This window comes from Lagopus muta, chromosome 9 (assembly GCF_023343835.1).
Source record: "Lagopus muta isolate bLagMut1 chromosome 9, bLagMut1 primary, whole genome shotgun sequence".
Classification (NCBI taxonomy): domain Eukaryota; kingdom Metazoa; phylum Chordata; class Aves; order Galliformes; family Phasianidae; genus Lagopus; species Lagopus muta.
The window spans coordinates 9,459,913-9,475,071 of record NC_064441.1 but is presented as its reverse complement, the minus strand read 5'-3'; the positions used below and the strand labels follow the sequence as shown (position 1 = coordinate 9,475,071).

The 15,159-nt window shown below is 45.6% G+C and overlaps 1 protein-coding gene across 10 annotated transcripts in view; it reads right to left on the bottom strand.

Annotated features, from left to right (window-relative positions):
- LOC125697421 (LIM domain containing preferred translocation partner in lipoma) overlaps positions 1–15,159 on the bottom strand; it is a 320,474-nt gene that overhangs the window by 198,155 nt on the left and 107,160 nt on the right. For all 10 annotated transcript variants that reach the window (XM_048954618.1, XM_048954615.1, XM_048954616.1 and 7 more), the window contains one exon: positions 12,398–12,599. In XM_048954618.1, coding sequence (XP_048810575.1) covers positions 12,398–12,590 — 193 coding nt within the window. In that variant the 5' untranslated portion in view covers positions 12,591–12,599. The remainder of the gene's footprint in view (positions 1–12,397; positions 12,600–15,159) is intronic.

Below are 15,159 nucleotides of genomic sequence, written 5' to 3'. Positions count from 1 at the left end.
CTGCTGTAGAGGAGGATTACAGGCTTACATTCTGCAGGACCACTGTTGGCAGGGAAAACGGGATCAAATGAATTTAATCCAAACTTAAAGCATAAGAATAAGGAGCCTCATTGAATGGATTAAGCAGGAGACAAACATCCTGCAACGCCTCATACATTACCTGTTACGACTGTGTGGTCTCACATCCATGTTGACAGTGGAGGAGGTGCAGGCCAGCTGTGATTTTACCTGGGTCATGCTTTTTTCATGCCTTCCCTCGTCTGTATAAATTCATTTTTACGTAAGACAGCTGTGTCAAACCTGAGCTCCCAATGCAATTTTCCTTTTACACTTGCAGAATGAATTCAGGCCCTTCTTTCCCTTGGGCACCACACAAGGAATTAGAAAGTGGCTTGGTTTGTGCCCAAATGGAGCACGAAAAATCAGAGCAAACAGTGTCAAAAAGCACAAGGAGTCAATCACAAAATCAAGATCTATGAGAATCTCAGTCCCAGGACAGTGAAGGCTGGTTATCAGGAACATTTTATCTGTTTGTCACGTGAGGCCATTTGATGAGCCCATTGCTGAGATTAAGCACCATTTACCATGAGTTTCAAGGTCTACACTGCGCTTCATCCTGCACCAGGTCTCCAACGCTTTCACCTCTGACAAGACATAAGGGTAAGCCTAAGCAATAGGGAGTCAGTTTTCAAGGAGTTTAATTGCACAGCAGTTCTAAAAGCCAATAGAGAATTAATCATTTTGCAGAAGTTGAGTTCTCCGCCTGCGGGGCTGCTCAGCTGTGTGGAGGAAGTGCATGGTGTTGACTTCCCAAACTAGTCATCATCGTGAGCCCCTGGTCCTATTTATAGAGTTGGGGGAAAATTTCCAGGAAATAACGCTTACTGGCACTCCCAAAAATAGCAAAGAAAACTCTTCAATTACTAAACTTTTAAGGAAGAAAGTCTTTCTCCTTCGTGACAAGACAGCAAAGTAGCAACCTCTACGATCTGCTTGCGAGCGGTTACAATTAATATTGTTCCTTATCTCACTTTTCCCTGACAGCAGGAGATGCTACTCCTAAGCTATTAATTCTGTACAGCTGCAAGGTTGCTTTTTTCTCCTTTCTCTTCTACTGATTGTTTCCAGGATAAGATGCTGAAGTCAGCCCCATCTCAGGAAACTTTAGCGATTCTCTCCTGGAACATGTTTGCAATACAACCCATAGGCCGAGCCAGAGCTCCCACACATGTGCTTGAGCAAAGTCAGTACCAACAGCAGCACAACCACAGCAGTCCCAAACCATCACCTGACTGCCCAGGATTCTGATCTGGGGGAATTTTTGCAGTCTTCATCAAACTGCATCAGTCTGCAGGTTAACCTGCTACCAGAAGCCAATCCCACACAGGGGTGAGCAGATCTCTGCTCAACTAGACGTGCCTTGGGGTCAAAAAGCAGACAAAAGCATAGGAAAGGCACAGACTGGTGGCTGGATGAGTCACCATAGGTACCTGTTCTCTTCTACACATGCAACAGCTTCTGTGTGCCTCCTCAAGAGCCAGGAATTAAGTCAGGATTTCTGAAACATTTTCTCCCCTCATTAGTTTTAATGATGCAACTGCAAAACTGGAAGAGATTCGACCATCTTAACCTTACCACTAAACACACAGTGTTTAGTGTTGCTGTTGCTTGGCGGGGCCAAGAAGGCTATCCCAGACACAGACCTCTCTACCAGTGCAGTGGCACTTCCCATATACCCCATCTGGGAGGATGCAAACTAGCTGACCGCAGAAGGGCAACTTTCTGGGGTAAAATAAATAAATAAATAAATAAATAAATAAAAATCTTTTAAAAGCACAAGATACGAGTGCATGAGGTTCTCTCCATCCTGCAAGCGCTCAATTTTATTACAACATCTGAGTATGGGACCCTCAGTTCCAGCATGGCTGCTGGGAAGGCTCACAAGCCGTAACACCAACCCTACAAGTTTGTTTTGCTCTGTGGAGTCAGGTGATAGAGCAGCACGCTTTGACCAGCAGTGCCTTGGGAAGCACGCAGAGCACTCCTGCAGATAAGATGCTCCCATCAACTCCTGCCCGAGACGCGCCGACCTCCCTCCACTGCCCGCCACCTCCTCCCTGCCACTGTCAAAGGTAATACAAAAATCTGCTACTCATTTCTCCAAATCTCTCTGTTTCAGAGGCTTTTTCCCTTTGTTTTTCTGAGACCAATTAAAAATAAAAGTTTACCAGGAAGATGAAAAAAAAAAAAAAAAAAAAATGCCTGATATCATTGGATTCAGCCTGTAAGGAACTCACACATAAAAGAATTATGTCCCTGAGCACTTTCCAGCAGACTTTCAGAAAATTTCATCTTTCTACTTCCCTGGCTGGATAGTCTGTTTGAGTAATTTTCTCTTTCTCCTGGGGTTGGTTGCTAAGAGACGCGCTATTACTTCTCTCTCTCTTATGACCCGATTACTATGATCAGCAAAGACAGCGTGCAGACAACAGCCTGACACGGCTCATACAAGAACATCGGGCTCGTTACAAAATGATGGACTGTATTAACACTCTGCAGCCCCTCCACTTGCCATGGCCTTAGCAGAGTCTCCAGGCACAACTGGGGGCTTTTACTTCCCCGGCTTCTGAAGTACATGTTCAAACATTTTAAATCATTGCAGTGGGAAGGGAAAAGAATGGACTTTTACCTCCTGTGTTTTGCTGCCTGTCAGCCAGAGCAGTGTTAATGGATCTGTATTGAGAAACACTCCTTTCCTTCCCCTAGCAGAGAAGTGGCTCGGGAACCATTATTATCCCTATTCACCCTTCTGCAAAAACTTTGCAAACACACAACGTGCTTTGGGTTAGTGCATTCCCTTAGACAACGGCACGTTGTGAAGCTGACACTGACATGGGGCTGAGAGGTGACCCGGTCCTGTAAAGAGTGAAGCTGTATTGCTCTGGATGAGGAAAGCAGCAGGAAATGCTTCCGCCAGAGGTGCATTGTGGTCTCAAGGAAGGCACCATGACTCCCAAAGTTCTCCCAGCACGTACTGAGGTGGCTACGGCCTGGCACTGTGCCTCTGCAGAGGGTTCCAACTGATGGGACTGCTGGGGAGTGAGCCAGGATGGGGACTTGGAGCTCACACTGGAAAAGCATGTTGAGAGGCACACAGGGCAAAAAGCTGGGGACAACTGCTGGTCCAAGGTTGGCTAGTATGGAACAGGATGTGGTCAGAGACCTCAAAGATCATCAGTTCTTTGCAAGGTTCATCAAATTGGTTTTATAGAGAGTAAATTTAAACACTACTGAATCTAATTTACTTACCAGACCCCTTCCCTTCCCACCAGCCTGCCCCTGTATCTAGAATAGCCATGAACAAATCCTTCACAGTTTCCTAACAGAAATGGCCCAGACATCCAGGTATCTCCTCTTACAATTCCTTACCTCCACGGTATTTCCCATAAATTCAGTGCTCAACAGAAAAAAAACAAGCTGAGATCTTACGTCAGCAAGATTTCTACCATGCTACAAAGGAAACCCTTTGTGCCAGGCTTCCCATTATGGTTTGGTCATGTCTAGACTAAACCAAAACCTTTCCTGAGTCATTGTCATCACACGAACTGGAGTGGGAGATGACCTATGAGTCTTTTGCTTAGTCCCCACTCTCAAGCAGCATTCTCCTCCCTGAAGCTGGGTCTCTGCACCATCTGCTCAGCACCCAGAGGGAGATGGGTGCTTCCTGGCACAGAGCTGTGCCAAGGAATTGCTGGATGTGTAGCTCCAGCATCGCGCTCCGCAGCTCCTGAAATAGTCTGGGTAAATCCCCAGTCCTTGTGCCAGCTTTTAGAGCACAACTGCTCTTCTGTGGCTAGGACCTTCCAACGTGCACGCTAGTTAACAAGACAGAAAGGGAATTTTTAAGGTAGTGATGTCTATTAGGAACCAGACTGGACTGCTGCTCATCCACTTCTGCATAGCAGCCTCCTGGGGAGCTGGAGCTGCAGGGCTCAGGGTCCTGCTCATGGACCCTTGGCTCTCGCACCAACCCACCTTAGTGTGCTTTGCCAAAGGGATGAGCATGTCAAGCCTTGTATATTTAGTCCAAATTGTAATTGTGCAGTGTTCACTGCCAGAAATGCCTGCTTGTTGGCCACAAGTACAACTTCTGTGGCTTCAAGAGTTGCTCATTCATTCTTCTAACCTTTTATTAGACCAACCTGTAATATAATCCAATTGACATTTATTGGTTGCCCTGACTTAGCAGTACTCTGTCTGGCCGGGTAAAAAAAGCTTTAGTCAGGAAAAAGGAAAAAAATACGTATAGTCCTTTATTATAACAGTTAGCTTTCAGGGCATAAAAAAGCTGCATTGAGCGAGCAAAAAAATAAAAAAAGTTACTTGACTGTTAACTATCATGTAGCAATTGTTATTATTTAACAGACTGGCATCTGGAGGATGTTAAAATTTTAGATTAAAATAAAATGGACAAGTGCTGCTTGCTCAAATTCAAACTATTTCAGCATTAACACTGCTCTCTCACTTTGGGCACCATAGCCCTTTAGAACTGTACAGAGATCGAATATTATCTTTTAAAAAGTAGGTTTGATATAGTCAATGACAGATGTTTGCAATCTGAGTTATAAAAAGATGGCTTCTTCCCAATCCAGTGTATGTCAGATCTGTCGTCTTTTTTTTTTTTTTTTCCTTCCTTTTTTCGCCCTTTTGCTTTATTCTGCCCAAACTATTGTGGTTCACAGAACAGGCCACTGCAAAGATGAATCACTATTCAATGTTTGAAATAATGAAGTGGAAAAATTAAATATAGGATCTTGAAAGGACAGACAGGAGGAAAAGAAAGAGAGAAAAAAAATAGGCATGGCAGAAAAAAAGAAAAATCTACCTGCTGAGGAGTAGTGTTTGCTTTATGATACCAAATAACAAAGAAAATACAAGTTCACTCACCAGAATGAAAAACGAGGCTGTGTATTACTTCAAGCAGTTCCCAAATAAGTAGCAATATGTTCCAAAGCCTCTGAAAGTTTAATATTTGTAATTCTAACAAAACATTGTTAATAAAACCTGGTGGCTTGATTTGACATTTTGAGAACTACAGATAAGTATATTGGTTCAATAACAGCCTTTACGCATCTCTTCTCTGTTGCATTTTTCCCAGCACCATTATCAGAGGGGGTATTTAAAAAAAAATAATGTTCATCCTGAGAGCAAAGCCAGGAGCACAGACCTCCGTGTTTGTCTCCAACAAACAAAATAAACAACACAAAAACAGACTCAGACACCACAGTCCAGCCCAAGCAGTTACTTCTGGTGAGATGAATACAACCACAACAGCAGGGCCCACACAGAGGTGCCTTATTGACACCTGCCATCATGATGAGCCCTGAAATTGGTCACAGTGCTGCGGACACCCATCAGAACACTGTGCCTCCATTTAGTTCTACACGTAAGTGGTAAGAGAAGAACCAAGGCAAAGAGGCAGAAGGACACCAGAAAAGGATGCCTACATGAAGGACCCCATCTAAGCAGCACTGACATGTTGCAAGCTATGGAGCATAGTTTCAGCACAGCTCGGTTTGTTCAGGGCAATTTAAACAAATGAGAACCACCACTAGTTTCAAATTGGTTTCACTTGGCTCTTAACCATCAGGGAGGAGGATGTCATTAGAGAGAAATCAATGGAGACTTCCGAAAGGCAGCTCCAAACTGGTTCTCAACAGCCCCCTGGTGAGGAACCTCCCTTTAGTGAGGGAGCCCCCACTTCCCACGTGTTCTGCAGGCTTTGGGGCTCGGTTTGTCCTTTAAATGCTCTTGTAGAATGGGTAGCAAACCAGTAAGAGGCCTGGAACTTCCAAGTTCATTTTCCCTGCCTGTATTCTGTAAGTGCCTGTGGATGATGCAGTTCTGACACTAATGAATAAAGCATTGCTTCATCTGGTTCACTTCGTTCAGCGCAAGAAACACACAGAAGGAGAGCAAGGATTTAGAAGGGCTTTAAAACTTTATAATGCTCATTTCAAAAAAGCTTTCTTTAAAAAACAAGCACCAACGTGGGGGCTGTGCTTAGGCAGTCAGGATGATTTGCCACAGCAGCAGTATACCTCTTTATTCCCACAACGTTTTTCAACTCTGCAAGCTCAATCCATGATGGGAGCAGAAGAGAGCCTGAGCATTTCTCAGCCTATTTTCTTGTCCTATCACTGAGATGCTGCCTTACCCCCAGAGCATCAATGATTTTATCAGCTGGTGGCAAAGCTGGATGCAGAAACCAGCAGGTCCCGCTGGAAACTCTGGGATGTGCAGGACCCAGTTCAGCCTCAAAACAACCAAATAACAACATATTCCCACGCTTCATGCAGGATGCAGCAGCAGTCTGCATGCACAGCTCACACCACGTGCAAGACAACCAGCTTTGTTTCTACTGCTGCTAAATCACATCATCTCCTGTTAGCTTGGCACTGAGCACACACAACACACCACCAAAGCACAGCTGACCCCCATCTCGCTGCTCGTGAGTGTGAGCCTTCTGCTAAAGATGACCAAAAGGCAATAAAACGCCCCCAAAGCTCACGGGTGGCTCGAAGGAGAGCAGGTATGCCTCTGCCTTCCATCAGCAGGGATTACTCTTGCTGTGTTATGCAGCAGGCCCAACAAAGACAACCAGAAAAAAGCAAAAAACCTGCAGAATTTCCCAAGTCAGTCTGAATTTATCCTTTCAGGGCTCTCATCCAAGTAATGAATAGACTCTGGAGCTGTTTAGCTTCTATGAACTGTCAAAGATTGCAGAACAGGGAACAGCACAGCTAAAACACTGAGTGTCTATTCCAATAAATCCATACCCTGGCTTCAAAAATTAGACAGAGCTACCGATAGCAGCTGCTGTAAACAAAACCCACTAGGTATGCCTGCCTACAAGATAAAACAAACAGCACGATAGCTCATGCTCCCAGTCCCTTACAGACACAGCAGAATAAAATTAGCTATTGCTCAGGAGCCTCCACACAGATGAAGAAAGAAAGGGCAGAGAGCGTCAGGACCTGGGAAACCTGCATCAGCCGGGTTCAAGTGAACACAGCATGGTGTCAACTATGTAATCTTGCCCTGGAGCTAGCCCTGATGCTGTGCCTGGCCCCACGAGTTGCAGCCCTCTCCTCCAACTAATGGAGATGGAAAGAAGAGATGATTTAAAGAAACAAACAACAACAACAACAAAAATACCTCCACCACAAAACAAACAAACCCATGAAGATCTCAAAGACCTGTGTATGAGTCTCCTGTCACTCATCATGCCTGAAAGTGCTTCAAGGAAAGAAAGCAGAAGGAAAGAGCTTGCTTTAATTCTCGACTCTTCAATTAGTTTCCATTATGGAAACTGGAGGAGGCTCAGGGAAGACCTTATAGCTCCCTCCAGATCCCTGACAGGAGGTTGTGACGGAACGGGAGTCGGCCTCTGTTCCCGGGCGACAGCAACAGGATGAGAGGTGATGGCTGTAAGTTGCACCAGGGGAGGTTCAGGTTGGATATCAGGAAAAACTTCTCCAAGAGTGGCTGGATACTGGCATAGGCTGCCCAGGGTGGTAGGGGCATCACAGACCCTGGAGGTGTTCAAGAACTGTGGAGATGTGGTACTAACAAGCACAGGTTAGTGGGCAGTTCCAGTGGCAAGTAGACAGTGGGACTAAGTGATCTAAAAGGTCTTTTCCAACCTTAACGATTTTATGATTGAATCCATTTTAACTGTTTCTGCAGGTATTACGTTCACCACGGTTGGCAATCACAAGGAAAAGGCATCATCAGCACTAACTAATATTGAATTTAGGAGGAGTCAACAGAATAAACTCAAATGGCTAATTTTGCAAAGCCTGTCCTCAAAGCCTCTAAAGGGCTGACAAAGACAAATGCCCAAATGTTGTGCAATCCCATAAACTATACAGTTGTCATAGGAGGGATGTTGTCTGCACATCCTTTTGTGGCCAGGGTTTGACACTGTGGCATATGTCTCAGGAATATGCCTCAACAGATGCCTACGAATGAAATATCATAGAATCATAGAAGATCCTGAGTTAGAAGGGACTCACAGGCATAGAATCATAATGTCATTTGATTGAAAAAAACCTCTAAGATCACCTAGTCCCATCCCCACAATGCCCTCTAACCCATGTCCTTCAGTGCCACATCTCCACAGTTCTTGTGTTCAAGAGCCAAGGACAACTGAGTCAAACAGCTGGCTCCACAAAGGACCCACCAAAATTCAAACCATATATTGCAAGAAAACAAGAAGCTTCATTGTCTTTGACAGCAAAGGGCAACAGATGGAAGCCTTCACCCGTGTTTCTCAGCCAGGTGGCATTTTTCATGCCAAGGTATAGATGCTCTATTAGCTGCTATGGCCTTGGTCATGTTCCTTCCTCAGTGCATTGTCCTCTCCACAAATCCACAGGCTTTACTGTCACTTACTGCTCCTCCCCAGCAATGTGCCCACTGTGTTCCCCTTCTGGCTTTCTCTAGGTGTTCCCAGCAGCCACAGCCCATAGGCTTGATTTGCATCAGCACCACGCTGCTCCTTGCACTGCTTCATGTCCACCGGATTGTACTGGGAGAGGAGGGCAAGGGGGAGAAGAGCTCCTGAGGTTATGAAAACCAGCTTGAAACTCAAAGGATGCAAACCAAAGACAAATCACAACACAAAGCCTGACACTCTCACTGCACTCGAGCCATCCAATGACCCGAGGAGATCCAAGTCAGGATTTTCTGAGAATCCAAGGCTGACAATAGACTTCAGTATGGTTTTGAAAACCCCTAGTTCTGGCCTCACAAGCCCTGGCCCTGGCAGCATCCCAGCAGCACTCGTTTCAGAGCGCCTGCCAGCCCTCCTCCCCATGCCATGGAGCATGTGAGCTCCCGCCAGCACTGAAATACCAATTTTAGTGCAAAAACTGGAAAGCAGGAGAAAAATAATTGGGAGGGAAAAGAGGAAGGGCAATGCTTTTAAAGAAACTGGAAATGGGCCTTCTACTCTCTCTTTGCACTCTTAGCTCAACGCTCAGTGAAGGAGAGCCCACCTGAACTGACAGCACAGCTCTGCAGTCACCACCTGCTGTGCATATTGCTGGATGGGGTCTGCTGAGGAATGGGGGGAGGAAGCACGCAGTACTAAGCACACATGAGCACTGAGAGGGGAGCGAGAGGTGCGGACTGCCAGGACCCATGGCAGGATGATGTCTCACTCATCTCAGGACTCATCTTGCCTCAGCATAGACAGATGTTTTCCTGTTTGCAAACACATCCAAGGATGCTCCATCAAAAAATCATCCTTCACCCCAATGTTCCCACCCAGTGGCTTTTTTAAAGCCACTGCTTGAATGTCTGGATACCGAATTTTCATTTCTAGCCTAGCTCATTTGCTGTTTCCTTCCCACAGACACTTTTTTTTCTTGTACAAAACCACATTCTGCTAGCTTAAACAGCTCTCCTCCATCTGTGGGGTAAATATGGAGCTGTGCAGGCCAGAAGGGATCACAGTGCTAAGACTTCCCAGGATTGAGTCCATGGTGAACAGCAGAGTTTGTACCCTTGGGTTGGACTTACCGAAAACAGACACCAGCAGCGACTCCTCTCAAAGAAAAAGAGCACACAGTGATTTGAGCATTGTGATGTGCAGAGGGCTGAGAGGTGGGGGAGCAAAGCATCTCCCTCCCCGAAGTGCCAGGGAGGAATCAGAAGGACAGCTCAGCAGCAAGGGACCATATAGGACAGAGCAGGGAGCAGATGAGCCCCAGCACACTGCCATGCCAGCAGAGCTCCTGCTTGGCTCTGAGACCCCGGCACAGAAACTCATCCCTGTCTCCAAAGAGAAAGGCTACAACCAGGGCAGGAGGTACAGACCCCAGCACAGCAGCACACTAGGGAAGGAGCATTTGAGGTGAGCAAGGTTAATCCTCCATGAGGTGCTGCGACAGGGAAGGCTAGTGCTAAATCCTCCAGAAATCAAGACCAGACTGCAGCACGTGGAAGTCTGGTCCATAAAAACACAGCTGCACCAGCTTCTCCAGCTAGCTGGGCGGCAGAAACCCGTGCAGCACATTAATCAGGGCTGTGTTCTTATTTGTTATTATTACTACTGCAGTCATACCCCAAGGCCCCCAAACAGATCCCTGCGACAGCAAGACATAGTCTCTGCCCTGATGAGTTGACAAATCCAGCTCAAAACAAGTCTCAGCAAGGCAGCGTGGCAAACAGCAAGGAGGGGGACCAGCACCACCGAGAAAATTGCTCACTTAGCTGGTCTGAACCACGCACGCCTTGACTGCTTCCAGCACATTAAAACGCTCCTGCTTTACAAACTGCCGCCTGTCGCAGCTTTTGTTTTTAACTTCTTTTAACCATTTCTAACTCATTTCAAAGTTCTGTTCTGTCAAACAAAGGAGGTCACTGAAGAAACAAGCAGGGAGCCTGGAGGAGAGAACAGAGCCATAAAAAGTGAATGAGGCATGGTGGGCTAAATGTTTTCTTGCCTCACCTGCCAGATCCCGGAAGCCTCATGTTCTCAGGGTTATATATGGTCGAGCTAATGGCTTTGCACCAGCTGCTGACACTGACCAGCAGTGTGTCACCTTCTGAAAATGGATTAGCCTAAGCTGCTGGTACACTGTCACATCACTAAGCCAATCCCTGATCAAGTCTCCACTATCCCTTATTTCTTGCAAGCCCATCAGATGATGATGGCATCTCTAAAAGTCCAGAATCTGCAGAGGCCCCCCATAAGTTCCCCAAACGTCTCCGTTTCCATCAGACCCAGCAATGTTCACGTGCTTGCAGGACTGCATTCTGTGCATTGCACAAGAAATGCTGGTGAGGCTCATCTACCTTCCTCAGTCTGCAGTACTGGGTGCTGCTTAGAGGACGTCTCCTTCCCCCAGCTCCAAGGAGCAAAGAATTTTTTAGAAGGTTGTTGGGATGTTCCTGAGTCACTTATAATCAGATCTATAGCAATTAAAGCATCAACAATTAAAGCATAGTGACATTTCTGGCTGATCAACAACAGTTTTCCTGAGGAACCAAAGTGTCACTTTTCATTATTATCTTAAATTGTAGAAGAATTTAAAAAATAAGAATTTCCCACTTCACTTGAAAGTGACATTTCCATCGCAATTCAGAAATGGATTATTTTTACTTTTTTTAATTCCAAATGTCTTTCCCTCCATCTTCCTTGCTAATGTTTTGTTACTGAAGGCAACAGAACAGGTGCATATGACTGAGTTTTCCCCTCCAACACATTTTCTTTTTTCGTTACGAATTCTCTGAAGTTAAAGAGTGGCAGAGGAAAAAAAAATGAAACACTAGAGAGTCTTCTCCAACTTCCTACTAGACGTCCTTAACTTTAGAAAATAGCTTAAATGAGAGATTTAATATATTGCTTTCCATTTCTCCTTTCCATTATCACGTAGCCTTCCTGCACACATTCTGAAAAAAGTAGAAAAAGGGGAAAAAAATTACAGACAACTTTTGCCTTATTACACTCAATACAAAAGAGGGAAAAGTGAAGATGGTACAAAGAAGAACAGCCACAACTGAAAATCAAAAGCTGATTTGGCAATTTTCTTGAGTACAATGGAGCCAAGTCTTCAATACAATACCCAAGTTTATCCCTTTTTCCATGTGTGCACAGAACAGGAACCCAACTCCTACACTTGCTGCTCAACTGCATGAAGAGAGCTGGACTTTAAAAGCAGGAGACAAAGTGAGGCCAGTGCACGGTGACTGGAAAGCTTTTGTTTCACTGACAGAACATCTTCAGAGGCTACTGCAATGGTCACATAAATATCTACATAGTTATGCCACTAATTCACCTCATATTCAAGAGCCTACCACAACAGAGGAGAAACAGTAAAACTGAATCAAACCAACAGGCAAGAGACAAAACATGTTGAGACACATTCTGCCAAATCCATCCATCTCTACCCACATCCCCAGCTCAGTCCCATGTTTGTAACGAAGTCCCACTGTGCTGGTGCAAAAGAAAAACAACACTGAAAAGGGTGTTCAAGCTCCAGCTTCTTGGATTGACGTGTACAGGCAGACATGAAACAAGCAAAACTGGAAAAATATCAGTTTTAGGGAAAGGAGACTTGCTTACAATAAAAACAAAGGAACTGCTGTCCCCCTGCTCTCCCCTAGCCCTGCACCATTCAAGAGGACAGCTTGCCAGAGGGTACAAGGTTCTTTCACATTCTTATTGATTGATTTGATCCCACAAACTCATGAACCAAGAGTTTGTCAAACACAGTTTGTGTTAGAGGTCAATATCCCTGAATACGACTTCTGTGGATCCTTCCTAAAAAAAAACACCACACACCAATGAAACAAACAAACAAAAAAAACCCACAAACATACTCACCATCACCTCCTGGTTGCTTGTATGGGTTGTACTTTGGTTTGGGGGCAACAACGGGTGCAAACTTCTTTGGCGTCTGTTGGGTGGACACTGAGATGCTGGGAGTCCCAAAGGCATGAGTGGTCTCCATCCTTGCTGTAACGTGACCAACAGGCTCGTTGGTACTCTTGGGCGGCAGCCAGGACGGGTGGGACATGGTTCAAATCTGAGAGGAAAACAAGAACCACACGTACATTAGGAATTCAGGCTGGGGGACCAGCAGTTGTAAACCCTCTAGATGACTTACTAAATTACAACCACAAAACCATTTCATGAGAATGCAGATACAAACTTGTCTTTCTTTGCCCGGCTGGTTGAAATCACTGATCAGTTTGTTTTGGTGTCTGCTAAAGTGTTGTTATTTTCCTCTTCAAACTGAAGTTGAGGCAGACCAATGCACCAGAGAAGCCCATCACTCCTGTTGCCTGTTCAGCAATACAGTCATAGATTTGACTTCCTCCTGCTAGGATTTGGTGAGTACATTAAAGTACAGCGGCGCGGTTGCTCTGGGAACAAGTGCCATTACAGGTGGGCAGACACACGCTTCCAAAATATAACCTTTAGCATTTCTCAACATGACATTTATGGCCCCAAATTCCACTGTCTTTCACTTAAACTTTAAAGAAAAAGGATTTCAAAAGCAGCTAATCTTCCTTGATGCCTCCATTTCTGAATGCCCAGATTAAGGTATTTTAAAAGCACGTCAATTTTGAAAAAATGCCAGAATTCCACAACCACTGACAACCAGGCTCCTTTTAGACATCTCCACTTGTGTAACAGAAAACAAAGGCAGCCCAAACCATTACTTATTTATGAAGATCTTGGCTTTGGTCTCTTAACAGCCTACATCACTTTTGAGAACTGGACTCAGACGCTGCTGAAAATGTTTCCCATAAAGAAAACCTGTTCATAATGGGCTGAACCGCAACAAACAAGCGCTCTCCACCACATACCAGCCATAGCTGTTGGGTAGCAGCAATGGTCCTACAGCAGCACCACGTTACCTCCCTATGCTGGCTTTGAGCTGCAGTAAGGACGTGAAGACCCTGCATGGACAAAAGCTACTGCTAATTTTTGAGCCCTCAAGTGTCTGTCCATGCTCTGCTTTGGTGTCAGCACACCTCAGGGTTCTGGAAACCAGAAGCAGCTGGGACTTGACCTGGAAAGATTTCTTTACATCAGAAAGCTTGGAAAAGGATTGGTGCAAGAGAGAGCACTGGGCCTAGGCAGACATTAGCTGACTGCTGTTGCATAGAGGCAGTTCCAGCTGGGCAGCTCCAGTCGGGCAAAGCAAAGGCACCACCGGACTTACAAAGAGAAACTCTTACTGCTGCCTGAGCAGAGCAGCACTGGGATTTACCAGTGGGTGCACACAGCTCTCTGAGGTCAGGTTGGGAAAACAAATGAGGGCAGATGAAGGGCGGCCTCTGGCTGGTGGACACCCCCTCAGAGTGAAATCATTACCAAGCCTCACAGCTCTACAGCTCTCAAACTATTCTGATACAGCTCTGTGGCCAGGCACACAGCCATCTATTTGAATGTCTCAAGAGAAGGCATTTCCAAAGCTGAAAAGTACAGCCATGTGTAGACAGCTATAAAGGTCAGTGCTTAAAACCTGCAAGCAGGTGCATGACTGATATCATCACCTTTGCCACCTACCATCAAACATGGAGACCAAATATCTTCTCGCTGATAATAAGCAGGAATGCATCTACAAGAGCATGTCCCACCAACCTGGGCATACTCACGGTGCCACAAAGCTAACATTTCCACACACACATGTTCTCAGAAAAAAAGCAACTGTCCCTATATTACACGGAATATTTAGGCAGGAGAAAAGCACATTTGACAACGTAAGTCTGTCTAGAGAAAAACAAAGAAGTAGAGATCCCCTTTCTTTCCCCTTTCTTGTAGTCTGAGACCAGATGTTAGTGGAAATGTCAGGATCAAGTAATTGGGACTTGGGTGAAGATCTGGTTTGCCAGCTCATCCTGCCTTGCAAAGCATCTCAGTCCTACAAGCGGTGGAGAAAAATCAGGTGAGTCCTGTACTGAACAAGCAGATAAGGCTTTTGGATATAGAACAGAGAAAGTAGTCTGATGGACTCTGATATGGACAGCCTTGTCCTAGCAATCTGCTATTAGACAGTAGTGCTGAGTCAGTGGGGACAGAGGTGGGGAAGGAGCAAGGTCTCCATGTGGCAATGTGGAAATGGTACCTCCAGCTATCAGCAGTGCTTGTTAAAACTGACATATACAGTGTGTGCCTCTTCCAGCCCAGTAAGTTACCTCCAGGTAACAACCTTCTTACTGGAGGATTCAATTGTACTTAAAGACTGCAAAGAAAAGCCAGTCCTCATGTCTGTCCCAAAACTAGGAGACGGGCAGTTTGTGGTCCTCTTCTACCTCCACTGCTCTTTGTGTGCCAGAGGAACTGCCACATGCCTCAGCACTTCCCCACCAGGCAGCGTGGCTGCTCAAGGTCACAGACTTTGCAATCACTTCTGCTGAAGGATGAGCCCATTGCATTGGACGTGATACCAGTGAAAGGAACCACTGGGATCAGCATGGAGGGGCTGGCTACAAATGAAGACTGTGGCAGGAGCACTCTGCAGGCAGACAAGCATCCAAGGCCGAGGTGCAAGGACAGATCTTACCACCCTCCCAAACACGGCTGCCAGCTGACCTCACACTCACAGAGCAGAGCATCATTCTGAAAGGAAGAAG